This window comes from Heterocephalus glaber, unplaced genomic scaffold (genome assembly GCF_053883595.1).
Source record: "Heterocephalus glaber isolate CG9 unplaced genomic scaffold, H.glaber_assembly_v1.0 deba00000281, whole genome shotgun sequence".
NCBI lineage: Eukaryota > Metazoa > Chordata > Mammalia > Rodentia > Bathyergidae > Heterocephalus > Heterocephalus glaber.
In genome coordinates, this window is record NW_028258139.1 from 35,680,039 (window position 1) to 35,707,727 (window position 27,689).

The window sequence follows — 27,689 nt, forward strand, 5'->3', positions numbered from 1 at the left end:
ATTTACTTAACTTCTCCAGTCCTCATTTCTTCACCTGTAAATTATGGATAATAACTACGGTCTCTTCAACTAGACTATTCAAAAAATTAAATAATATCATATTATTTAGTTCAAAATTTGCAGAAAGTAATGAACTGGTGTTTGCAACTTCAATTATTTGAGAAAAATTTTATGCAAGTTCATTAGACCTACTTTATAGAAAACAGTTAATATAATGTTAATAGTTCAATAATGTGCTGTTCTTCTGAATTTCTCCTTGTAAAATTCAAACTCTTCCTTTAAGACTTAGCCCCATAAGCACCTCCCCCAAAAGGCTTTGTATTGTCATCATCCCTGACCAGCATGCTCTGATAATTTCACAACATGTGTGAGTGTATCTACACGTATGTGTGCAGGGCTGAGGTGTGCCATGGACAGGTGTGTTATGAGTTCATCACTTGGCTTATCATCTTGCACAGCTGGTACCCACAGTTTTCTGTCTCCCTCTCTAAAGCAAAGCTGCTGAGTAGAGAGATTCAGCCTGTCCCTCTCTGAATGCCCCATGCCCACAGTGCCTGAGGTTCCAATCTGTGGGACACATATGTTCCTATCTCTATGAGGCATAGAGATAATTTGGTGTTTTGTTTTGTTTTTGACACAGGGTTTTGCTATGTGGTTCAGGTGGGCCTTGAGTTCACTATGTAGCCCAGTTTGCTCTCAAACTCACAATGATCTTCCTGCCTCAGCCTCTCGAGGGCTGGGATTAAAGGCATGTGCTACCACTCCTGGTGGCATAGAGTTTATCAGGACAATTCCTTAAAATGTCAAATTTATACCATTAAGGAGCTGGGGAAGAATGTCACTCAACAAACACTATGTTGGGAAGTACCAAAACTTTTCCCATTAAGTTAGCTGAAAAACACACTTTCCCAAGAAAAATAATAAACAATTAAAAACAAATGATGTCACCATGGGTGGGCTTCTTGACAACTAAAAGACATTTGCATTGTGTATAATGGATTTCAGGAAAGATCCACATGGTTTCCTGCTCAGGTTCTCTCCTCTTCAGTTTTATGTAAGTCTCATCTCCTTAACAAGCTCTAAATTTTGAAAAGGTAACTGGAAGTGGTGGTGCATGCCAGTGATGGTATATGTAATCTCAGCATTTGGGAGGCTGAGGCAGGAGGATCTCCATGAGCTCAAGGCCAGCTTGGGCCAGAGAGTGAATTCAAAGTCAGCCTGGACTACATAGCAAGACTTTATCTCAAAAAAAAAAACAAAACAAAACTCAAATAAATAGATAAATTGATTTTGAAAAGGTGAAGATTCTCTCCTGTGCTCTCTGCTCTAGTTCACCTTGCACAATACCTTCTGTCTTTCTGGCATGTGATGGGCATTTGAAGGGCTTTTCGATCCTGAATCTAGAAGCTCTTCCTGCTCCCTGGATGCTTTCCAAGCACCCTCAAACATGTATCCTGAGGGACCGTGCTCACAGCCTTCTGCAGGGTCCAGCAGCACCAGGAGGGAACAGAGCTTCTGAGCAGCTCCACAGGGAGCCAGGAAACAGCCCCTACCCTTGCTCTTGCACTTTCACACCACCTTCCAAGGTCCTGGGCTGGGACTCATGTCAGCAGATCAACCAGAAATCCAGCCATCATAGGTGGGAGAGGAAACAATCAGGAGGTGAACTCTTGGATCCACCCCTCACCCTCAGGCACTCTTGGTGCCTCTCTCAGTCACCATGGGCCCAGTTGTGCCCGCCCTCGCCCACGGCCACCACCTTCCCTGGCAGCACACTTACTGAGCCATCCCACGCTGGGGCTGCGCCGCACTCGGGCCTCCTCGTCCATGGTGCGGGCTGCTAGGCAGGGCATTGAGTTCTCAAGCGGGCTGCGGGCTTTTAGTGTCAGAAGCGGAAGACAGGAGGAGGAGGGCACATGAGCAGCCACAGCAAGGATGCAGGTGGAAGCATGAATTAAGAAGAAAAAATGCTGAAGCAAATCACACAAGCAGGTTAGAGGAGAACAGTGACACATAACAATGACACACACTACTTCCCATGACCCCACACCCTGGAATGGCACAAATCCCAAAACAGCAAAAAAAAAATCTAAAACAGAACAATTACATTAAATCATTATAGCTCCCTAAGTTGCAGGGGTGGTCCACCCTGTAGTTCAAACACACAAAACATGGGCTCCATCCAGAAGAAAGATTCATGTAAGGAACATTAATCTTGAGGTGTCAGATCAGACTTGACATTGCTGTACCGCATAAGCACACGAGGGAAGTCACACACAGCAGTGTAAAGCACAGGGACAGAGTGTCGGATTAGTAAGCAGCTTTCGGATAAGCAGCCCAATGGACCCTTCCAGGGATCTTGTTCAGAAGTGCAGAAAGCAATGGCTCAGATTTCCATTTCCAAAATATTTTGTTTGATGAATACAGAGCTATTATTTCTATTCTTCACCCCTCGAGCAAAATGACACTAGAATATGGAAAAATTAATGCCTTAATACAAACTCCTTTAGAAATGCATATTAATCTTCATTTTCTGGTGCCTTATAATACTTATCTGACTTTTTTACTTCTGGCAGTACCAAGAATCAAACCCAGGGCCTTTGCACTGAGCTACATCCCATATCCCTTTTTTTAAAACAAATTTTTTTAAATGTTAAGACAGAGTCTCAATAAATTTCCCAGGCTGGGGTCGAACTTGCAATCCTTTGGCCTCAGCTTCCCAGTGCTGAGCCAATCTACTATGATTTCAATATTTGGTTTACCCATGCCAAATCAAAGATGAAATAACAATAAAGGTTAGATATGTACTGTGGTTCCTCCATCAACTTCTTCTCAAGGATAGTTTCATTCGAGCTTGGGGTTTGTCTCGTTTGCTTTGCTGTCTCATCAGACATCATGCTCCAAAGGCTAGTAAGAAGTGGACAGTATAATTATGCTTTAAGGAATGATAATGACCTTGGATATACCTACCCATCAGACTATGTGCAATTTGACTTAAGAGGTGTTTTTTCCCCCTTAACACTAAAGATAGCCATTAAGTGATCACATGGTCAAAGCAATAAACAATTAAAACATATCCAAGCAAAAGTAAATATTAGATAATCTATTCACACCAGTGTGCAAAAGACAATACAGACAAATGGTCTTTTTAAAAGGCTACTGGTGACTGGGAGGTTAGGCTTTAAATTGAACTGTTTACAAATTAATGTAAGTTTATGGCCACATTATAAAATCCAGAAACATTTTTGTCAATTTATCTGTGTCTAAAAGCTGTAAATAAAGCCAGAGCTTGTGAGCAGCCATCTGCTCCAGCACCTGTCTGTAGCAAATCTGATGTCTTCTCTCTGCAATCTGAATTTTTAATTGTTTCCCATAATTGAATTTCTTTGCAAGTTTTTATTGCACTAAGAAAAATGAAAAAGGGAAATGAACCAGTTGAGAGTATTCCAAAATTGCTTTTGTCAAGAGGGAGACATTTAGAAATGTATATTATCATGCTGACCAAGTCTCACCTCCTATTTCTTTCTTGATAGCTTAGCAGCCTGCTTCAAGAGCCAATATTCCCACAAGCTTTGCTAATGAAAGGCAAGTGTAAACAACCAGCCCCCATTTGTCCAGGCCCAAACAGGGCCCTCTGAAAGGTGGGATCAGTGAGAACCAACAGAGGCTGGTGACATGAAGTAAACTCCAAGAACCTTCACATTCCTTTGGTATATCATCTTACACTATGACCCTGATTTTATCACTGATACCAAAGCTTGCTCCTGAAGTGCGTACAAGAGTTTGGCAGCTACTACCACCTCAGAAGTGATAACTAACTTTCCCAAATAGCCTCTCTCTCTTCCCCTCCCATCAACTTGTCAATGTGCTATCACCTGTGAGAGCAAAAGCCACAAACTCCTCTGAATGCTGGGCTCCCCTGACACTGAGCCTCCGCATCAAGGGGACAGAGAGACAAGGACCCCAGCTCCAAAGCCAGGCATGAAAACGGAGTCCCCACAAGCCCTGGCACCTTAGTGTCGGTGAAGCCCAGCTGGAGCCAGTTGGCTGCCTATGCTTATGAAAACTGGGAGGCTCCCAGCATCCACCACTTAAGCTGGCAAGTCCCAACCCTGTGATCTGTGGGGCCATCTAAGTTTGGTGTGGGGAGAGTCACAAACTCTGAAACCCTTTCCAGGTTGCTTTTTGCTCTTCAGAAATTTACTCCAAAGATCAAACTTTGAAAAGCTTCCCAAAAGCTAGAGCCAAACTTTGAAAATTAGACCATGGTGATGATATATATATGATGTGTGCCTTTTCCAGACAATTCTCTCAGTGCTCCTTCTATGCTTGGGGTACAGAACCACCTTGCATGCCCACTGCCTTCCAGGACCTCCAGTGAATCACCTTTGCTGGCTTCAGACACAGACCAGGTAGAAATCGCTTTATATGCTGTGACTAATGAGGAATGATAGGGCTCTGATGTCTGAGTGAAGGTCTCCTATGTCTAGATTACAGAAAAAGGTGGAGGGGCTACTGATTTCTCGTCCCCTTGGGAAGCAGCTTGTCCAAAGCATCAATCCTATATCTGTTCAAATGCATCTGTCTGTACTTGAATTATGCAAGCCAACCGAAGAAACTTCTCTATCAAAATGCTTTTTTGGTACTGTTAAAAAGGGAAATAATTTTGTTCATGTTAAAATTTTAAGTACTACTCAGCCATAAAGAATGAGAAACTAGAGACTTTTATAGCTAAATGGATGCATATTGAGGCCATACTCTTAAGTGAAATAAATAGGACACACATGTGTAAATGCCAAATAGTTTCTCTAGTGTGAGAAATTGAAAGTGTAAATAAGGATGAAAATGATTAAAATCAATAATTGATAATTTGAAATAAGAAAAGGTCCAAGGGTTTGGGGATGGTGGAAGGAAAAGGGGAAAGGGAAGAAGGGAAAGAAAAAATTATGAGAAAAAGAAGGAATCAAACTCTGTGTAAATAGGGAAGGGTGGAGGGGGTGAAGGGTGCACAGGTAATGGGAGAAAAAATAAAAACTAAGATGCATCATGTTCTGGTACAAACACCCAATGATAAATGTAAATGTTTTTTATACCTAAAATGCATCAATAAATATATATATTTAAAAAAATTTTAAGACTCTTTTGGGAGTGCACAATTATATGTTTGCATAGTTTCTGAGTGCCTACTGTGGATTCCACATTGTTGTTTAGCTAGGAAACTTCACCCAAGAGCAGAGCAGTATTGCACCTATAAAACGGGATTACATCATGCCTGGCAATCTCTTTTTGCAAAGCCCACAAAGACAGTCAGCTGTCTTCTGTGCCTGGGAGATGGAGAATGGCCCCTAGGACTTCCAATAGGACTGACAGATGTATTGGAAGTAACTCTGGATGCGGAAGCTTGAGCTCCCTGGAGCTGAGTTAGCACACTGATGTTAAGCAGGCTGGGTTCCTCCAACTGTTGTCCTTGTGAAAGTTATATTATATTTCTGAATTTCAGGTTTTTCATCTGCAAATGGAGACATTACAAACACATGAATCACCACAGGGCAATGTCTGGTATGCTAGGTGCTCAGATAATGGGAGGGATCGTCGTTGCTACTACTACTGATATCATAATAGAATGATGTTTCTCTGGCTAGTATTCTAAACAGTGTTGGAAAACACTAAAGACAGAAATCTTGGCCTAATTTAAATCCAACTTTAAGATCTGAAGCACTCTCATGGTTATTACTGCAGTATTTATAAGTTATATAATCAACATGTTCATTAACTGAAGAATAGATAAAGAAAATGTGGTATATAGGTAATGTGAAATAGGAAGAAAAGGGCAAAGGGGAAGGGGAAGTGGGAGGGGTAGGGGAAAGGAAAGAAGGGAATGGAATTAAAATGAGAAAATGAAAAGATGGAAACAAAGTCTTTGTAAATAGCGAAGAGAGGAGGGGTTGAAGGGAAGGCAGAGGAATGGGGAAAAAAATAAGAACCAAGATAGATTACATAAAGGTGCAAATTTCCAATGATGAATGCAATTATATTGTATACCTAAAGTGTACCAATAAAATTAATTTTTTTAAAAAAGAAAATGTGGTATACATATGCAATGGAATATTACTCAGCCCTAAAAAAGAGAAAAATTGTATCATTTGGAACTACATGGATGAACCTATAGGTCATTATATTAAGGGCAATAAGCTAGGCAAGAAACACAAATATCTCATGTCTCACATGTGGGTTCTAAAACAATTCAATCCACAGAAGCAGAGAGTAGAAGAGTAGTTACCAGAGGCTGAGAAGTTGGGAGAATGGGGAGATGCTGGTCAGAGTATAATGTTTCAATTAAGCAGGAGGAGTATATGATAAGTATCTGAGGGAACAGATATGTTAGCTTGATTCAATTATTTCATATTGAATACGTATATAACAGTATCACTTTGTAGCCCATAAATAAGCATAATTTGTTAATAACTCAACAAAAAATAAATTCAACTTTAAAGATAAAATGTGTGTGTGTGTTTAAGAACTAAGGTCCACAAACTGGGAAAGACCTCTTTTCTTCTTCGCATTTATACTGAAACAGGGTACGAACAGAATGAGGCTTACGCATGGTGAGAGGGTTCATCTCCCTCTTTTGAGGTAAAGACAATATATGTTCCACAATGCTGGCCTCTTCCCCACTGTCTTGCTGCCCCTCACTCCTCAGCCCTCCTCTTCTTCCTCCCTGCTCCTCACAGAGACCAGGACAGGACCCCCGCTCCACCCAACTCCTCTTCTGCCCTTCGATGAGGCTGAGGAGCACATGCTTTTGTGAGACAGTCCTACTAATTTTCGAGGCAGCCCCACAGTGTCTCACTGTGCCCAGCAATGGGTCATTCAGTGTCCCACAAATACCGAACAAGGCTTTTCTTGGAGAGGGAGAATGAGGGAGAGTAGTATCTATGGTAAAACAAAGAGATTCATTCCACTTTCTGTACCACAGACCCTGGCTGTGTGAAACAGACCAGCAACTACCTAATAAAATTCAAAATATCATTTCAAGGTAACATCCTGCTACACATATATTATTTCTTGATGGCTAATAAGCGCCATTGCTCAGAATACGAATCAATCTTTATACTCTCAATTAAATACTATGAAGTCCATGACTGAAAACTCATTATGTATTATTTGACAAATATAAAGTTGCTAATGAAGATAACACGACTTTAAAAAAAAAACTCCAAGAATGTTTTCTTATTAGAATTATGATGGGAGGGGCTGAGAAACACAGGAAATAGAACACAAAATAACAGTGGCAATTAGAAGCTCTGCCCCCAGTTTTAAATCTGAAAGTTATCAAATTTGACCCTTAAAGTATTTCTGTTCCTGATAAAATAGCTGTTTCTGATAATGGAATACTATGTAATGCTTATTAAATACTCTTCACAAACATGTCACACCCATTCCTGGTTCTGTGCATAGAATTGACATTACAATTCTTATTTTACAGATATAAAACCTAAGGCTCAGGAGATTACATAAATTTTACAAAATCATGCAGCCAGTACACGTTAGTGGGACTGGAATAAAAACTGAAAAAGAAGACATCATGTCTTCAGGAAGGAGACTTTGGAGCACACCTTTGTCAAAAGCTAAATATTCACTGTGTTCCATCTCTCAGTCCTTATTCTTCATGCCAGAAAGCCGAAGGTACTAGCAAACACTGAGAAGGAATGATTCTTGGGTGGGAAATGGGTTCTTGTTTACTTAAATATTTGAATGTTATAGATCTGGAAGATACATCATTGCCTGGGGAAAACAAAGGAAAACAAGCATCGTGCCTGTTTGGGTAAATTAGAAATATATTAGCCTCAATAGCTACTATTACTAAGGAACCACTTCCTCTGGGCATTTCGCTAGAAGCTTTCCATGGCCTGGTTCATTCATTCTAAGGTTAGAAGAGCTTGATCATTCACTGGGCCCTGGCCAGGGTATTGACCTGTGCTGTACAATGCATGGCACATTTGAGTCTGGAATGAAACTGAGGAACACGTGCTGCTGGTTTTGGAAAGGAGCTGACTGTGCATAAAGCACCTGGGAAGATGACACGCTTTTGGTGCCGTGGTCGGAGGATGCAAGAGGTCGCCTGCCTCCTCTCAGAACTACACAGGCATGTCAGCCTGCTTAGACGAATGAAGCCTGGAGGGCCTCAGGGAAAGGTCTGCCTACCCACTGACCCAGGGACCTGTCTGAACCCAAGTGTTCGAGTGGAAGTAAGGAGGTTGCAAAGCAGATCACCCCAGCCAGGGACTGAAGGGCCAGCTGCAGTACAAAGCTCAGACAAAACTGTGACCCTGTGGGGGACAGAGAGAGGTGATGCACCTGGCAGTGGTCCTACCAGATCCAACACATGCTGGGGTCCAGGTGGCTTGATCTGATACTGAAACCGAGTAACTGCTGAGTCAGAGCCAAAGCAAAAAGAGCCTGACTGATCCCACTTGCATTTCTATAAACAACAACAACAAGAACTGATTTTTCTATTGTTTGTTCTGCAATGCTAATGACTGTCTGTCTGTTACTGTAGGAAATAGCAATATTTTTAAAGTACCTCCCAGTGTTCTGCACTCCTGTCAAAGCAGCCGTGTGGGGGAAATCTAAAAGGCAGCCTCCTGCCAGTAGACAACCTTGAATGAGGACCCCAGCTTCAGAGAAAGTGGGGACAACAAGTGGATCACATAGTTCTTATTCAACGATAAAGGTGGTGAATTGAATATAACACCCAGAAGTTCAATCAGGAGCAGGCCTTGGATCCCTATAAACACAAAAGAGGCACTGACTAAGGCCTCAGGCAAAGGATAGGGAAGTAGCACAAGCCCTAGCAGCCAACTGCCCTGCTTGGAGCTGCCGCCTGCTCCAAGTCAGACAAGGTGGATGCACCAGGGAGGTCTGAGGCTCCAGAGAACCACACAGCCAAGAGTAAAACCAGTGTGGGGAGAGACTGGTGCTCAAGAGGGGTGTGAAGAGAAAGGCTCCTCCCCTCCTGCTGCTTGCGAAAGCATGTCGGTATCACCTACACTAAGGCCCAGAGCAGCTGCGAGTGGTGGTGCACACCGGTAATCCCAGCACTGTGGCGCTGAGGCAGGAAGATGCACGTTCAAGGCCAGCCTGGGCAATTTAGGGTTATCATCTCAAAAGAAGAAAGGAAAAATCGACAGGGAAAGTAGCTCAGTGCAAAGGTCTTGGGTTCAATACCCTGTACCACCAAGAAAGAAAGTGAGAAAGAGAAAGAGAGAAAAAGGAAAAGGAAAAGAAAGGCACAGGAAATCAATTGGGACTGTGTCCATGAGTTTATTCCTGATAGTAAGCTAGAAAACAATATTCTAGCAACCATTCCTGCTCACATGAGATTTACCTTCCCTAATTATTATGCTTAAATATGTATGTAATCAAATAACATTTGTTCAGTACTTACTATGTGTCAGTTACCATTCTAAATACTTTACATGTCATTACTGTTTTTCTTTTTCTTTCCTTTTTGCAGTACTTGGGGTTGAATCCAATATCTTCACACTGAGCTATATCCCTAGCCTTTCTTTCATTTTGATACTGAGACAGGGTCTTGCTAAATTGCAAAGCCACCCAATGAGGGACTTGAACTTGCAATCCTCCTGCCTCAGATTAAAATGGTTTTTACTTCTTCTTAAAAATACAAAATCATCTTAAATCCTAGACCATCTTAGAACTCTAAAAATATGGCTTTTTAGCTATCAATAAAAACAGTTGCATGCTACTAGGGGAAATATTTGAAAACCAACTATGAAAGATGTGTGTGTGTGTGTGTGTGTTGTGTGCGCACATGTGAATGTGAGTATGTATGTGTAGTAAATTTTACTTATAAAAGATATACAGCACACACTGTAGAAAATAAAATATGTAACTCTCTACTATAAATTGCACATATAGTTGGTTCTCACAGAATAATTTTGTTGATCTTTGCTAAGCCCTTGTATCAGTAGCCAATTTATGGTTTAAAGGCAAAAAACATAGTTCCAACATCCATGTTGACAGGTATCATCATGTATGTTACTGAGTAAGACAAAAGTAAAACAAGAAAGATGTATCTCAGACTTCCATCATGTTTTGTGACGTGAGTGACTCTCTAGCTAAACTGGATGATAGTGTTTGTTACCAAAAAATATTTCTTGAACTTGTGTACAATTCACATTTGAACAGCTACTGACATTACATACTGGTAAATTTGGGCTGGGGATTTAGCTCAGCAGTTTCACCACCTGCTGCACAAGTGCAAGGACCAGAGTTGGATCCCTGGTACCAAAAAAAAAAAAAAATTAGGTACATACTGGTAAATTTAATCTCCATTGTTAAATTTTTTCCATCATTTTTTAAGTCAAGTGAACATTTTCAAAATGATAAATCAAGCCATGTTTTGTAGCATTTGCTGGTCTCAGTGGTATAAATACCACCACCAGGGCTCATCTCCAGCCCGGAAGTCCCTGAATGCTGGTCCGGGAAGCAATGTCTATCCATGCACATTTTGCAGTGTTTCTACCTCACAGGCATAATGGATGGAGTGATGTCAATTACATAGATCATAGTGAAATAGGTAGGAATTGATGACTTTTGAGTATTCATTACCTTTGTTTTTGATAGTTATTTAATTATACATTTATACAATTTAATTTTTAATAGCAGCTGTGTTTAACAACCAGCTTGCAACATTCTTGACAACAATTGGCTCTTCACATAGATGGAAGCTCCAGCATACACCCAGGGAAGGGAAAATTCCCAATTCTGATGGATCTCCCAGAAATGTTGCTATTCGTCATGCTGCTGCAGTGTAACTAAAGTTGGCAATGTCACTGGGTCTATTTTCCCACCTATTATAGAAGATCAAGGTGACTTGAGTTTATCTAGGTTTTATATGAGGGTATTAGAATCTAGTTCCAACTACAAAAGACCTAAGATTCTGGTTTATTAAAATAGTAGCAAGAGTTATATAATTTTTATTTTAGAAGATTATTCTAAGAGCCCTTCATAGTTCTTACAGATACTAAGTGATTAAACCCCAAGATATAAAAAAGTCACTGTGTAAACTTTCAAGTTAAGAACAAGCACCTTAGAAAGCCAAAAATTTGCCAACCAATAATGTACCACAATGTACCTTTAAGGCACGTGAAATTCACTGCTATAGGATCTTTCAAAGCCAAATGTTGCCTGTGGTATTTTAAAAAGAGTTAAGTAACACAAAGGCTAATAATAACATGTTTAAGAAGATCTAATCACAGCCTATGCTTCAGGGCATAAGCCGATCAATTGAAGAGCTGGAAAAGAACTGCCTACCCTTCCTATTTGATTTCTGTCCAGCATATATGACATTTCACAAGTGAAAAGGTGAATGATGAAAGCAATTTCAACTTTCCTCTGAGGTACAGAGGTCAACTGATCGGAAGAAAGATTGGATGATGGTGATATCCACTCTTTAGTTTTATTCCACATCCATACACTTTCTGCAAAAGCATGAGAGACCAAGCTCAAGACTCCTGTTCCTAACTTCTACTCTGTCTGCAGTTCCATGAAAATGAATAGCACCACACTAATTTAAAGAACCTGGTGGTGTAAACTTGCAAATACAGGAACACTGGAAAACAGTGTGCTCCCTTACTCCTTTATACCACCACTACCCCGTGATTAAAAAGACTCTCCAGCTCTTGGAATTTAATTTTATAAAAGAAAGAGGATTATTACATAAGATAGAAAGAGAAACTTCAACATCAATTGCAGTGACTCCAAATACATGGGTCGCTTAAAATGAAATATTTGTAACCTCAGTTATAACAAACTGTTCATTCTATGACGTTTCCAGCCATTGAACAGCCTCTCTCTTCAAAACTCAATTTAAAAAATAATTAAGTAAAGACAAGGTACACAATGCCAAATCATCTCCTATTAGCACCATATTCCAGGTAGGGCTGCTGAACTGTAGTAGGATTAGAATCTAGGATTATAGTAGGATTAGATTCTCTCTTGTGAATGTTTTTATAAAGCATATTTCTATTCAAGTTATTTGTTCAAAACCAGTTTTCCTTTAAAATGTAACAGTAAATTTCTCATAGTAAGCTCAGAAAAACCTCATTTCTAGAAATGGAGTGGATGAGTTGGATTTCAGTTTCTACAATTCACTTAATTTACCTTTCCATAACACATACAATGTTATTCTAAAAGTGCAGCGGCGAGCAATGAACTGGGATCCTTATGGGCTCACTTCTCTTACTACAGTGGGGGTGGGGGGTGGGTTGGGGTCTTGACCCAACTCCAACTCTGCACCACACCTTCATTTCCCACACTTCTGGAAACCAGACTCTCCCTTCCCAGACTGTATCCAATCATGAAACTTATTTGAAACAAAGAGAATGACACAAAAGATACACTTTACAGGAAACATTCACAAATGTAATAAAATGCAAATAGTACATACTAGCTTCCCTATTGTTCTATAATTGGATTAATATTCAATTCTGAATGATCATTCTCCCACCTGGCCCTCATTATCAGGTATCAAAAGAGCAAACTGGGTCTGGAAGTGGTAAAAACAATCTTGAATCTTACTTTGATGTAATGATCATTCATAGGCTGAACACTACCTTAAATACCTAACATATACTTTGTGATATGAAATTTCAAGGCAATTATCTGACTATATCCCAAATCTGGCAAACCATCATTCAAAAACATATTCCCTGTGGTCCTGGATAATCCACAAATTTGCTGGTTCATCTGCAGTGTGCAGTTGTTTCATCGAAGCTTTCACCAAACTATCTTGATCAGATCAGGTGCATATGGAGCACGCATCACTCCACCACATTGGTGGCCTGCAGTAACGGTGAATCTTCCCAGTGAGACTGAACCTTCCCAGTGAGACTGAACCTGCCTGAGAGTGTCACTATGAAATGATTGCAGCATATGCAGGTGAGGGGGAAGAAATATGGAGAAGGGTAAACCAAAGATGACAACAGATGGGGTAACATTGAGACAGGTAGAGAGAGCAGCGGCCTGCTGGCCCTGTATTACCATTGTCGGGGTTGGTGAACATCCTACTGGCACTGGAGACCGTCTTCCCAATGTCAGCCAGGGACCGGAGGTTAGACTTCTTGGTCTGGTGCCGGTGCTTCCGGAGCAGAGTATAAGTCACCTTGTCCTTGAGGTCAGCTTTTAATAGGCCAGTCTCAATCTGATGGTCAACAATCATCTCTAATACCAAAGCAAAGCAAAACAAAAACAAAAATCAACCTCAGTCACAAAGCCGCAACACTAATTTCTTACTCTAGCTTTGTGGATGCCCATCATAAATGTAACATTAATATATTATTGTCCAAATCTCCAACTCCTTATATAATGTAAAGGATAAAAATACCAGGCACAGGAACACTGTTATTAATTAGTGATAAATATTCTAGTGTTAATTGTATGTTTGGAGAAACAGAATTTTCTTGTTAAATATTTTTCAATCCTAATTTTGATGGATTCACATAAATCACCTTCTTTTATGAGGTATGCCATTATTATATTTTTCAATTTTTAAAAAGATTTTAAAATCTCATGAATTCTATTATGTATTAGAAATACTAATGACAGGAAAACCCTTGAAGAGAATATGCAAAACTTAATGTAGTGACTGCACTCATTTTTTATATTTATTTTCCCAAATTCTCTGATGTAACATTTTCTTTACAATAGAACAAGGTATAGTAAAGCAATACCCTATTGCAATATCAGGTCATTTAAACACCAACTAATTCAATGAAAAATATAGCAAACCACTAAATTTTACTCATCTTTTCTAAGAAGGTAGGCTTATTCTCCTATGTAGATCCAAATAAAGCTTTGCAAAAGGCTTTCCACTGGTCACTTTAGGTATAACAAGACTAAATTTTTCTACAAAATTTTCGTATGTCAGGCTTAGCAAAAAATCATATTTCTATTAGCTCTTTTTTTAGTTTACTTTTAACTATATAAGAGATGGGTGTATTTCACTGAAATAGCTTCATGGTTCACTTTACTGAACGTTTCTAACTTAGTAGAAAGTAAGACATCCTCAGTCTTCCAGCCAGGATGTCAACAATATAGTGTAAATGCAGCCTGGTGCAGCATGGAGGGGACAGGCCAACATTTTCCTCAACCCAGAATGAGATCAAGGACAAAACAACACAGAACCTGTGCCGACCATGCCCTGGCTGTGTTCAGGTACAGCTTTTGTCCCCTGCATCAAACCAAAACAATGGATTCCATGCCTACCTTTCCTGGTACCTAGATGTGTCTAGCATACATCCCTATTTTTTCTCTTAAGCAAGCTTCTCAGAGAAAAATACAAAATTACAAAAGAGAATAAAAGCTATTCTTTTGCAAAAGTCTGACAAGAAAATTTATGGGTAGTAGTAACATTACAACAAATCTCAAGGATCACTGCTTCTTTGTAAAGAGAAGTTACAGTATTCATGGCACTTTGTTGGGCTTGACTGCACTCTCATAGTCCATCTTCACAGCAAGCATTCACAGAACTTGCCTCACAATCTACTGCTAGAAATCAGCAACTTACACTGTATACAATTAGCTATTTGGAAACCAACAGAGGCTACATCCAGGATTTACTTCATATGACTTACATGGATGCCATAAATATCACAAACCCTGGACCACTTGGTAGGGAACCTGGGCGGGACAGGAAGTTTCTCTGTGAATGCTTCAGTTTGAGAGTGGCTGTTAGCTCTCAATATTTTTAACTACACAAACTCCACTTAGTAAAACTCTCAGAACTGATCCTGTAATTACAATTAGGCCTCTGTTCCACAGTAAAATAATCAAGTACCTACAAAACACATCCCCTCATTTCACCTTTAAGTCCTATTCCATGTGGAAAGTCCATTTTACACAAGAACCACAAAAACAAACAAACAGCCCCAGCATATCTGTACCAAGTGTTATCAAACTCCTACTCTAATTCCAGGGTTGTGGATTAAAATGTTTCTTATCTCCCCTTCCTGGCAGGTCCTCCCTCTATTCTCACCCTCCCTTGAAATGGCGAACCAATCATACTCATGCATGCCCGGTCCTGTTACTAATGCCTGGAAATCACCAGTTAGAACAAGTTAGGATATCTGTGTGCTATGCTCTTCCTTAAATTTATATAAAAATGGCCCACATTATAGGGATCTCTTTAAGCATAGCTGGAAAACTTTTCAAAGGAAAGTGAAGGCAGTAACATTTTATAACTACACTGAAATTAAGCCTTCAGCTCAAAATCCCACAGATTCTACCACTTGGGAGAAAATGTGCCACCTCCAGATAATAGCAGAGCTGAAAGGAACCTCAGGGAACATCAAGTTCAATCTCCTGTAATACAGACAAGAAAGAGAGTCTAGAAAGGTGACTTGCCTACAGACACAGACCAATCAGAGGCAAAAGCCCCTAATAAAAGCATATTTTCTGACTCATACTGCAGATCTTTCCCCATTTCACAAAATATTTTTCTTTATTTTAAAAAATAAGCTCTATAGACAAAGAACTGATACATGCAGAGCTTTTGCAAATCAAGAGGAAGATGGCCACACAACAGAAAAATGGCAAAGATCATAGATAAGCATTACTAAAAGAAATACAAGTGGACAAAAAATATAGATAAATGTCCAACTTTCAGATTAACAGAGATAATTTAAACAAATTTATGCACATATAATGAATTATAAGGTAGTTTCAAATCAATCAAAGCAGTAAAAATTAAAGACAAACCAACCCTTCGTGGTGTGCATGGTATGTGCAAAAGGCAAGTCCATTGCCTGCTGTGATAGTTAAGCTGGACTGTGAACTTAATTGGCTCAAAAGCTGAAGAGGGGTATGCAAAGAGCACTTCTGGGTATGTCTGGGTGGGCCATGGAGGCCTGGCTTTGAGTACTATGTCTGGTACCTGACCCCCCTCTTCTCTGGTGCTGTTCTCCTGCTTTGCTTCCTGCTTACTATAAAGTATACAGCTTTGCTCCACCATGTCCTTCACTATGCTTCTGCCTTGGAACAACAGACCATCAACTGAATCCTTTGAAACCATGAGACAAATGAAAAATCTCCTCCTTGAGGTCATATGCATTAGGTATAGATAGTGTCTTTGCCATGAGAAAGTTGACCGATACAACTGATGATGATAGTGATATTGACTAGTACAACCACTTGTGAAGATCTTTGGCAAATACACATGAAAAGCCTTTAACAGGTTCAAACCTTTTGAATATTATGCCATTAGAAATCTATAAGGAAATAATCAATTTCCCAAAAATATATCAAAGATGTTCACTTTCTTTTCCTTGGAATAAAAGCCTGAAGTCAAATTAAATGCCCAGTAATAGACTACTGAATATTTTGCAGTCATAAAAATTATGCTTATGCTTATATTTAATAACAGAAAATAATGACATTATGTTTTTAAATTTAAGAAAAGGCAGATATGGTATGACCCCACTTTGGGAAATAAGTTATATATATGTAAACAGAGTTGCATAAAAAAAATACTGAGAGGATACTTCTGGAAGATTACTATTTTTATTTTTGAAGTTGTATTTTTCTAGATTATTTTAAAACAAACATATCTTAGTTTCATGATTAAGGAGAAAACAATAAAGAAAATGCCATTTTGAAAATATAAAAGTTGTAAAAAGCAAGACACAACAGGACTCACACATCTGTTGACATACATGCACAGCGCAGGAATGCCTCTACACATAAAAATGAGCTCCAAAAAAGCTACATTTCCAAATCCATTTCTCATCATAATAAAATACCTGAAATGGTGTATAATGTTTTAGCTGAGGATGGGAAGGAAATTCCCATGTGCTTGGCTTCATGCATGAATCATATTCTTTAAAAGTAGAACTGCAATGATGCTGCTAATAATAGACCTATTAAAATAATCCCTAAAAATGATGTTTTATCCTTTATCATACTTTAAAGATAAATTATCTTATTAGCATCCAGAAGTGGTTCTTCATGAAGAAAAGTACAGAGAGGCCCAGAGAAGAGTCGTAATTAGGCTGAATTTTTCATGTAAGAGAGTGAACCCTGTCCATGTAGTCGTGCTGCTTACATCTGTGCAGTTCTGGACCCTCCAGGTGCTGCCATCAAGTCTTCAGTGCGAGGCCTGGCCAAAACAGGCCCCAGAGAAGTGGTGGCAGGAGGACTATGCAGAAGGACGGAAACCATACTAATGTTCAATATAATCACACTTATTATTATTTCTTTTTCTTCTCATTTGTTGAAATAAAATTGAGGTGTTAGGGGAGATGCATCTTAAGGCTTAGTTGTACATAATTCCCAACTCAGAATTATCAGAATTATCAGCACGATGCAAGAAAAAGCAACTCCACATCATCCTCTGCTAGAAAAGGATTTTCTTAACAACAAATAGTTACTATCACTCTTCAAATTATAGTGCTGTCCTCTGCCATTTAAAATGAAATCAGGCCTTTTTGTTCTTCATGTTTTAGCCTCTGTAAGGTTTTTATTCTTTTAGAGGATTTGTATTTCTTGCTATCCAGTTTCAATCACACTCTTCACCCCACGCCTGTCAAACTGGCCTTTTCCCCTCCCTTATGTTTTCCTCTCAATGTGTGGTTTGCCTCTGAACTGTTTTTCTGTATTATCAACTCCAGAATGACAGCCCTGGCTCTCGGCCTGCTTGCCCCAGGGCCTGTGGAGCAACATTTTAGTGAATGATGATATCTCAAAGTGACTGAGTCTTGTCTAATTTTAAAATGTAATGACAATTTTTAAAATAAATGCATGAAGGTTAGAGAAAAAGTTCACAATTGGTGATAAAAAAGTAATGGATAATTAAAGCAAGAACATCAAATCCTTGATTGACCTTTCTTATATTTAGTAAATACCAAAACTTGTCTGTGTCCATTGGCTAAAGAGGTTCCAATTTAATGTGGGACTCTGTTTCTACTGCATGTAAAAGATAAGTTAGTTATGGAAGACCAGAAGTGCCTTAAAGTGGCTCTTTCTGGTGCTGAAGATCATAAAGACAGTTTTATAGAGAAGCTCAAGGGTTTAATTCAACTTTAACTTTCAGCACCCTTGTTGTCAACTCCAAGAATAACAAAGAACCTGTACAGCTGTTTCCAGCTCTGCCCACAACACCCTTTGGAACCTTTTCTCCTGCTCGTGAAGTCTCTGAGCATCTCTCTCCCTGACTCGATCAGGCTCCACTCAGCCCTTTAGTAGGTAACATTAGACGAGCTGGATAAGCTAATTATACTGGGATAAAATTACAACTACAACTGGTGATCTTGTTGAGTTCTCATAATGACTCTGAAAGATCTACTTTCATGCTGCTCTCACAGATGAGGAAACCAGCCTCCAAAGAGTTAAATAACTTGTTTTGCCTGTGTTCATCCATGCTATCACATGGAAACTTTGATTAAAGCCTCAAACTTTGAATCCAGCATTCTTTCTGTGACACCTCTCTATACCTCATAGAATTGAAACATGACCCCATCCAGAGTATGTATATTTGTATAGACCCACCCCCCCCAAAAAAAAACCTGTCCAAGTGAAATGAATGTCCACATGGCAGAATTTCAGGCAGAGAAATTCCACAAATGATACTTGGCACAGATGTGTCCTGGCCCAGTCACTAACCCTTCTGCTTTCCTGTCCCAACACGACCTTTGTTTACACAGAGCTGACAGACCTAACACTCACCTACAATCAGACACCACCAGGAACTAGACTACTTCCCTTCTTACAGTAGCTTTAAACTCTACAAATGATGAAATCCAAGCTCCATGCAATGCCTAGTGTGAAAGAGTGCTAGAAATCTAGTGTCCAGACTTCTAGTCCAATACAATCAGGCTGGCCAGGGGAGAGGACTTATGCAAAATATTAACCTTCTGCTAATAAGTTAAGGAAATGAATACAAATCTGTGCATATCAATATGACCTTAACTGCAATACTAAAGCTGAAAAGCATAAAACATTGGGACATAAACTGGGAAGGAGATATTCTAAAATGTTACCAATGGCTATGACCAGAGATGATCCTTTATGTTTTCTTAATATTTTTCTGAATTTTCCAAATTCTCAGCAATAAACCACACTAAGCTTCACAAACAAAAATGAAAGAATAAATGTTATAAAATATTTAAATCTGCTTATAGTAGGAGACATCTGCATTGATAGAGACTCACGGATTCATAGAGCAAAAAAGGAATAGGAATCCAAAACTGTGCACTTACCCACCAACTGTGGGAGAGAGGTGGCCTCCCGGTCGAGCATGATCGACCCCTTCTCCATACAAGTTCTGAGTTCAAATAAGCTGTGCAGGGACAGCGTGGCCACGTGGGGTTTGCTCCATCTCTCCCCACCCTGCTCCACTTTCTCTTCAAACTTGATCCACCTAGAAGATGAAAGTAGCAAATGGCAATTACAAGTGTCCTGGCCACCTCTAGAAATAGCAATGTCCATTCTTCCATCTTCACTCTTACAGAACTCCAAAATGTCTCCTTTCATAGAATCTTAATAGTTTATTGTACCAATAATTACATTATCTTCAGGAATTCACCCAAATGGAGGCACTAGGCACTCCTTCCCCAAGTCAGAGAGAGAGAGAAAGCAAACCAAAGCAGCCAAAGCATCTTTGTTTTCACATGTGCCTAGAAGTAACCATGAAATCCCTCAGAATGGTTACTGAACTGAGTTTTTAACATAAGGTGGAAATCAAATCAAATCTCCCTGGGGATAAATCCTGTGGTGTATAAAAATGGCCACCACTGTGAGGATTCTGTGAGGATCTCACACAGTGGGTTTATATAAGGTGAGATATCAGTGATGAAGTAGTATTTATTTCAAATATTTTTAAACCATGATACATGAAGTGGCAAAAATCAATGTAAAATGTCCCTTTGTTGATGTTTAAAGGAGGTATCGACCATGTTTTAATGAGTCTTTGTTTAAAATATATTCTTGTCTGACACATGTTCTCTTCTCATCAACATTCTAATAAAAACTTTATCCTTTAAGTTTGGCTCCATACGTGTTTAAAAATACCACAAGCTTGGTGAACAGATCTATTCTGATAACAATATATTTTGTATTACCCTTAGCAGTGGAACAAACTGTGCTCTTCCACAGCTTCTGCTTTCTAAGACTTCTAGACATTTTTATAATTCCCTAATATATAGAAACAAAAAAGTTTGATGAGAACAAACCCCAATTGACAGCCTTTATAGCCCACATATTATATTACAAATAGATTCCCCCACACCGTGAAGGAAAAGGGAAAGTTTCAACATTTGCTATTTATTACCACCCAAATGAAAGTGCTTCATTCTTTTCACTTTGAACCTTCTGAAAGACATTAGAAAAGATAAACAGGGGGTTAAAATTTGTTTTCTCTACATTTTCCACTCAAGGTTTAATGATTGAAAAATGTTTGCCCAGAAAAAGCTAAACACTCACCTAACCCGCCAAAGCTAAGCACAAAGGGCAGAGATCAGAGAAAGCTCTGCATAAGGAATTATTTATACAACTTTCACCCAGCCCCAAGAAAGGGGAGAAAGCACATTAAGAGAGCCAGGCATGGACACAGATCAAGAGATCGGCCACAGTGTCACAGAAAATCAGAAGCTAATCAACACTTGTGACTCAAGTATTTTGTAAATTCAAGGACACTGCCTCCAAGCTGCCCTCAGGAGGCCTCTCCCCATCAGCCAACTCCCATGTTAATGGTACATCATCTCAACCTCAATGAATTATAAGCAGTAGAAATTTTTAAATTTTTATCTCAAAAGTTAAAAAAACACTATCACCAGAGAGGTTCTAAAACTTCACAACTGAACCTAGTTTATTTCTACGATTGTGGCTGATGCACATTCCAAAAGACAAAGAAAGACCTCTAACCTGTGTGTATGCACACACAGGTGATTAAATTAGTGGGGGGGGTTTTCATTTTGCTTGGAACTAGCACCAGAGAAATAGGAGTTGGGAGAAAAATGACAACTTTGCATCATACATTCATAGAATTCTATGGATATGACCAAAATACACAAAGTAAATAAGGTGCATGGGGTTATTTTGTGAATAATCATTTTACAGAGTATATTACATTGGTTAACTTTAGGTAGATCATATTATCCTGCTTGCTCACAGAATCCCTAATCATATTTTTTGGAAATTGTTATTGAATCATATTTACATCTACTGTGTATGATGTTATAAGTTCTTCCTCAAGATCGGACTCCAGAAGCAAAGGATTCCACAGTATGTGGAACAAAGTCAGGATTACACACAATTATGTCATCTACGAAAAGTGTAGTGACTCGTTTTTTATTTCTAAGACTGTTCTTATTATATAGAATCCCCGGGGCCGGGGATTTGGCTCAGTGGTTTCGCCGCCTGCTGTGCAAGCGCAAGGACCAGAGTTCGATCCCCGGTACCAAAAAAAAAAAAAATTGGAGAATCCCCAATCATAGAATTTAACCCCAAAATCAATGACAAGGGTCAACTAGAAATTCTTTAAAGCATAATATTTTATACAGCCTTCATTTCCCTCTTATTTTCCTAAATGAGTCCCCCTTCTGTTGGCTGCCATTAATATGTTTTGCTAAGCCTTTTCCTTAGAGAACCAAGCATCATTTGTACACAATATGTGACAGTGGCTCTTTTCTGCCACTATGCTTGCTATGGTCTGAGTATTTGCATGCCCTGAAATGTATATGTTGAAATCTTAATCCCCCAAGGTGATGTTACCACAAGGAGGAATCTTTGGAAGGAGATTTGACTGTGAGGGTAGAGTCCTCATGATTGGCATTAGTGCCCTTACTGAAAAGGCCCCCCAAAAGTAGACCACTCTTTCCACCATGGAAACACACCACTAGAAGGCACCATCTCCGAGAAAGGAGACCTCAGCAGATACCAAATCTCTGTTACCTTGACCTTGGGCTTCCCACTTCCAGAACCATGAGAAGCAAATTTCTTTTCCCTGCAATAGAAAGCTATCAGCCTCTGATATTCTGATACTACAGCCCAAATAGATGCAGACAATCCAACTGTCCAAACAATGTGTCATAAATTTTCATTTAAAAAAGGAAGCAAAAATCACTTCATTCCTTTGTGGCCTATCTTTTATTTATTCTGCTCCATAGTTTACCTTGTAGGCAAACTGACTGGACTCAAAATATGAATTTGAACATGCTTTTAAAATACATTTAAAAATCATAAATCCCAGTCAGGTTCCTACAGAACACCAGCCCTTTAGGTTAAGAATGAACCATAAAGAATGGAAATGTGAAGTCTCAAAGCCACCCAGTGACTTACATTCTATCTCCTAAAGAATGAGTAGCACCTGTTAGCTCAGTTCAGTGTCTATTTCACTTTGACATCACTGAATATTGAACACTTTGATGATGTCACATTACAGCATAGCTGGCATCACGGTAAGAACTTTGGGATTATGCCTATCAAATTCCTTCATAATGTAATGCTCTAATTGTTCAAGGAGTGATTATATTTCCAGCATAAGCACTTAGACATAAAATAACAGTTCATCCATTTAAATAGGTTATTTGCCAATAGTATAATTCCAAAAACTGTACATGCAATGTCTATCCTCCTCACATATCAAGGACAAGCTTGAAAAAAAATGAAAACTACTCAATTCAAATCAAAAGCCATTAAAGAGAAGGCTAGGGCAAAGGTATCTAAGGGCCAACTAATCTGTAAAGGTGCTTTAGAACCATGTAATTATGTTTACTTTTTTTAAAAAGCAGACATCTTTACTTCAGAGTACACTAAAAGCCACTATTTACCCTTCATAATAACTATGAATAAGCATGTATTTGCAATATGTTTCTGACTTTTCCTCTTATTTTGATACTTGACATATTACAGGGAAATTAATTTCAAAAGTTGGCTTTTAAATGCTTGAAATTACAAAACTGTTGTATCCTTTGAGGAGGAGTTTATTAGTTTAAGTTTATTTATTCCAAGGTCTTAGAAGAATAATGATAAAGTGCACTGCAGTTTAACACACTGTGAGTGACTACAAACCAAGCAGCATTTCACTTGTTTGTTGAAGAAATAGAAGACCCACTGGGAATCACTGAATTTTGCAACTTTCCAATCACATTAATCATATGATGCAATTAAGAAAAGACCAAATCTGATTTAAAAGTCAGTTTTATAATGGAAAATACACACGACCTTTGCACTAGAATATAATCCAACTATGTAAAATTATTGAAATGTAACACATTTCTTGCAATAATAAGTGCGTCATCACACATAAAAAAGCAAATGTTAGTAAGTACCTGGGATGAATGATTTTTTTAAGAATTCTTAAATTTCTAGAAAACTGTGAAAGTAACTGCATGTAATTACTAGATACAACTACATATAATGACATAGATGATTAGATTCCTTGAGACTGTTCCTTACAGAAAAAAAAAAACTGTGTTCTAAAATGGAATTTCCCATCATAATCCAGTAGAGAAAAGATGGACAAGTCAGTCTGACTGGGAAGAGAATAGTGTCTTCTCAAAGTGCATAGTGTCAGTGTAAGTGCTGGTGTTTTGTCCCAGGTCCTTAAATTGGGTTCTCCAGAAGCAAGTCGGGTCATTTGTCTCAACAGCAACATAAATATTCATTTGTTTATGTTGTTTAAACTGTTCATTTGTGCTGTCCCTTTGGACATGAAACATCAATACCTTCTCCTTAGTTGGCTTGTGCTTTCTGAAACTTGTGACAACTTTCCATTTTACCCAGGTTTGGCAGCACCGTTTGAATTACACTGGGTGAGTGATCTTTAACATAAATTTAATTTAACAGCACTTTCCAAATGAAAGTTCACAGAAGAAAAACTTAGAGCTGATAATCCTATTGCAGCATTATGCCTTGCTTAAAGAAATAAAGAATGTGGGGAAGTAAAGAAAGTCCCCCTCCTCCTGACTTTGGGCCATTGCCAAAGCTGGACCACAAATGATTCTTTCACCTGTCTTCATGAACCATCAGTTGATGTTAGTTCTTAATGAGAAGCACAGGCTTCCTCAGCAGTTCCAGAGGGTTCCATTTTTATTAGCATTATCCTCACCTCTTCTAATGACTGAACATTGAGATTATTGTACCATTAAAATGAGCAACTTTCTTTACTGTTCCATTGATCAGATACATTTCTAGGCTCTGATAAGTCTACCCTGTGCAGTCTTCAGCTTGTGCTGTATTTTGGAAGAGTCATTGACAATTCAAAGTTCTAATTTATAGGAAAGAAGAGAACAGTGAAATGATATAAAAAGGAGGACGGTAAACTTAGCAAAGACTTCTCTAGTTCATAGTACTATATGACAATTGTGCTTCCCAAGACTTAAAATGGATATCCTCCTATTACTGAAAAAATTATCTTTATTATCTGAGGTACATAGCCAACCTAAATTAGTAAAGCAAGACAGAAACCAGTTTCTGCTGAAGCTCAGTATAGAATATTCTTGGTCAAAATCAAATCATTGGCTGACTGAAGAGCATAGAACCTTAAAAGGGAAACAAGGGTGTTATTGTGGTGTTAACACATACTAGAAACTATGTCAAGCTGGAGAAAGTTATATATATCTTTGGAATAAAATAATCAGCCAACTGGGAATGTACCTCCATGGTAGGATAATTGCCTAGCAGCATGAAGACCTGGGTTCAATACCTAGCACATCTCCCCCTAACAGATATTTATCAACTGGGTTTTCACATAAGGCAAGTAATTCCATAATTTATAAAGTAGCCAGAAATAGATTCATACCACATCTTCATATATAAAATGAACCCCTTCTAAGCAGTAAATATTATCAGTATGGTAGGTTTAAAGCCTTTTAATAAGTGGCAAAAAAAACCTCTCCATGTCTGGAAACTAGACTCCAAAATGGAAGTCAGAAATTACTGCACAAACATTCTGAAGCAGAGTATGTCACAAGATTGCTGAAAATATGAACATTTCTGGAAGCATAATCACCAAACTTCTCCAAATAATTTAGATAGAGCTGCAAAGTGAGAATCAAGTTTTTTCTCCTCTTCTCATTTGTTCAATTAATCCCTATTTCTCGAGCATTAACTTCATGCCAAGTAGTTCCATGCAGTAGGAACAGAGCAGTGAATAAACACAACTGGAAATTTCTGGCCTCATGGAGCTTTCCTTCTATGAAGAGGAAACAAAAACAAGATACACAATATGCAGAATGGTGCTGAGAGCTAAGGACAACAGTGACATGGACATGGGGAGGCAAGTGCACAAGAAAGGTTTCAGTCACAGGACAGTCACTGAGAAGGGAGCATTCAAATAAAGACCTGAAGGAAGTGAGGAATGAGCCACATGGCAGAGGGACACAAGCACAAAGCCTTGACAGGGTAGCATGACTGCCCAGGGAGCCCGAGACAACTGAGCAACAGGCAGTAAGGAAGGAAACAGGAGATAAGGTCAAAGACATCAGTTTATTCAGCAAGCAGACTGGTGAAGGGAGACCAAGAAATGACCTCAGATAGAGACGGTGGCAGCTGTGGCAGAACCAGGTATGAAGTATGGTGAGATATTCGGATACCTGAGCATCTGTGAGGTGAAAGAGACTGTTCCAATTGGTCAGATAACAGGTGCAGCAACAGACAGGAGTCAAGGAAGACTGAATGTTCTGGGAGACACACTAGAAGATGAGAAATGTTCATTGAGATAGGAAAATCTATAGGAACAGCAGATCTAGATATGTCAATTTTGAGACTCCTAATACTCCTCTAAATATTTAATTCCAGTTAAATAAGGAAAGAAGTTGAGGTTAGAAATATAAATGCAGGCGTCATTGACGCACTGATGAACTGGTTTGGAACTTTAAACATAGGCCCTCTCTGCATTTTATCAGTTATGTCCTAGACACCTTGGGTCTGTCATTCTGTAGCTATCCATCAGTAAGACAGACCTAATTTATAATAGAACTTCAACTTTGGCCAATTATTATTCCTAAGAAACTATTATATTCAGAAGTTATTTTTTAAGGCAATCAGTTCTCAAGAAATCACACATTCAGCAAATGCTTACTGAGAACTTATGAGCCAGGCCCTTTATGGCACTGTGGACACCACAATGAAAAGACAAGCATAGAGTCCCTGACTCTATCTGATTAGTGAAATGAAGTAAACCAGATGAGAGCAATAATATCACAAACACAGTTAATTAAACAGTAATCGCAGCAAGCCCTACACAAAACAAATTATGAAGTATAGACCATTTGTAAGCACTTTTTCTTTCCAAACAGCTCCCTCCCTCCTGGCACACAGTACCTCCCAAGCCCTCCCTTGCCAGCAGTACAGTCTTTCAGGGCTGAGTATATCACCAGAATGGCACATGTGTTTCCCCTCCCCCAAAATAGTCTTTTAAGGATAGTGAAGAATTCAAGGCCATGGTAACCTTTAAGAATCTTAAATAGAAACTTTATGCCCATCGCATTTAACACTTGGTTAGTATATAATGAACTGTAATTGTGTCACCCTTCTGGGACCAGGAGTCAAGGAAAACAAAGTAAAGTACGTATGTGACTGAAGCAGAGAGCAGGAAACCACCCCTGCATTCTACTCTGTGGTAACTACTCACAGAATTTTATATGAAAATAAGAATCAAAGCAGCTCTTAGAGTCTCAGTGATGATGCCAGTGTATACACAGGTATAAATTGTTACAGTAAGAAACTATGCATGGTGTTGGATAGAAAGCAAACCATTTTACAGAACAGGAAACTCATGCTTAAGAAGATTACATGATGTAGTCAAGTTTAAACACAAAGACAGTGAGCCACAAAACCAAGACTACATCAACATCACTCAACACGTAAATGAACATGCACAGTACAAGTCTCACCCCATATTTTCCATCAGGAAGAAGGAAAAGAATGAAGTACAGATACCAGGAGAAGATTTTGCCTTGAAAACCTTCCTCTGGATGATGCTTTATGGCCTAAAAGTGTACAGAAGTCACTTGGTACACAAATGACTGATTCTTAGGGGAATAAAAGACAATTACTGTATCATAGGCAGACATCGGAAAAGCAAATAAAGAGCTTCAAGACAGAGCATCAAAGATGGAGTAAAAATGCACTGCCAAGAGCTTTTTAAGTAAAAGATGAAAGGGTTAATTAGTTATCAAGGAGAAGAATGTGTAGGTGTCTATTAGAAAGAGAATTACCCAACAAATGGCAAATAAAATACTTTAAAATTGGGTCTCTTGTCTTAATATTACTATGAAGGCCAGGAAAAAAACATAATGCCTTTTTTTCTTTTCAGACCATGGTTAAAGTTACGAAAGATAAGAAATTCCCTGATTCTATTAAACTTTTAAAGTAGAAGTGCCTACAAGGCCAATCTAGCTAGAAATTCTTGAAGAATAAAAGCTTTTCCACTATCATCAAATGAATTAATTTACAAATTTTCTCTAGTACTAAAAATACCAAACAGCTGAAGACATTTGGTAATACTCAAAATTGTGGAAATTAGAATCCATAAATCTATAAAGCGTTATAAGTCTGAGGCCCCAACCTACAACAAATCTAATTAACTTGATGAGACTTAATTATAAATGGTATAGTACATGAAACTAAAGTTCTTCAACTCTTAAAAAAGTATTCATTTAGGGAAAAAA

At 38.8% G+C, this 27,689-nt stretch overlaps 1 protein-coding gene across 9 annotated transcripts in view; it reads right to left on the reverse strand.

Moving 5' to 3' along the window:
* The window catches only part of Slc4a4 (solute carrier family 4 member 4), a 393,201-nt gene that overhangs the window by 191,216 nt on the left and 174,296 nt on the right, over positions 1 to 27,689 (reverse strand). For all 9 annotated transcript variants that reach the window (XM_087184461.1, XM_087184451.1, XM_087184464.1 and 6 more), the window contains 2 exons: positions 19,275 to 19,435; positions 13,066 to 13,245 (listed from right to left, as the gene is read on the reverse strand). In XM_087184461.1, the coding sequence (XP_087040587.1) occupies positions 13,066 to 13,245; positions 19,275 to 19,435 (341 nt within the window). The remainder of the gene's footprint in view (positions 1 to 13,065; positions 13,246 to 19,274; positions 19,436 to 27,689) is intronic.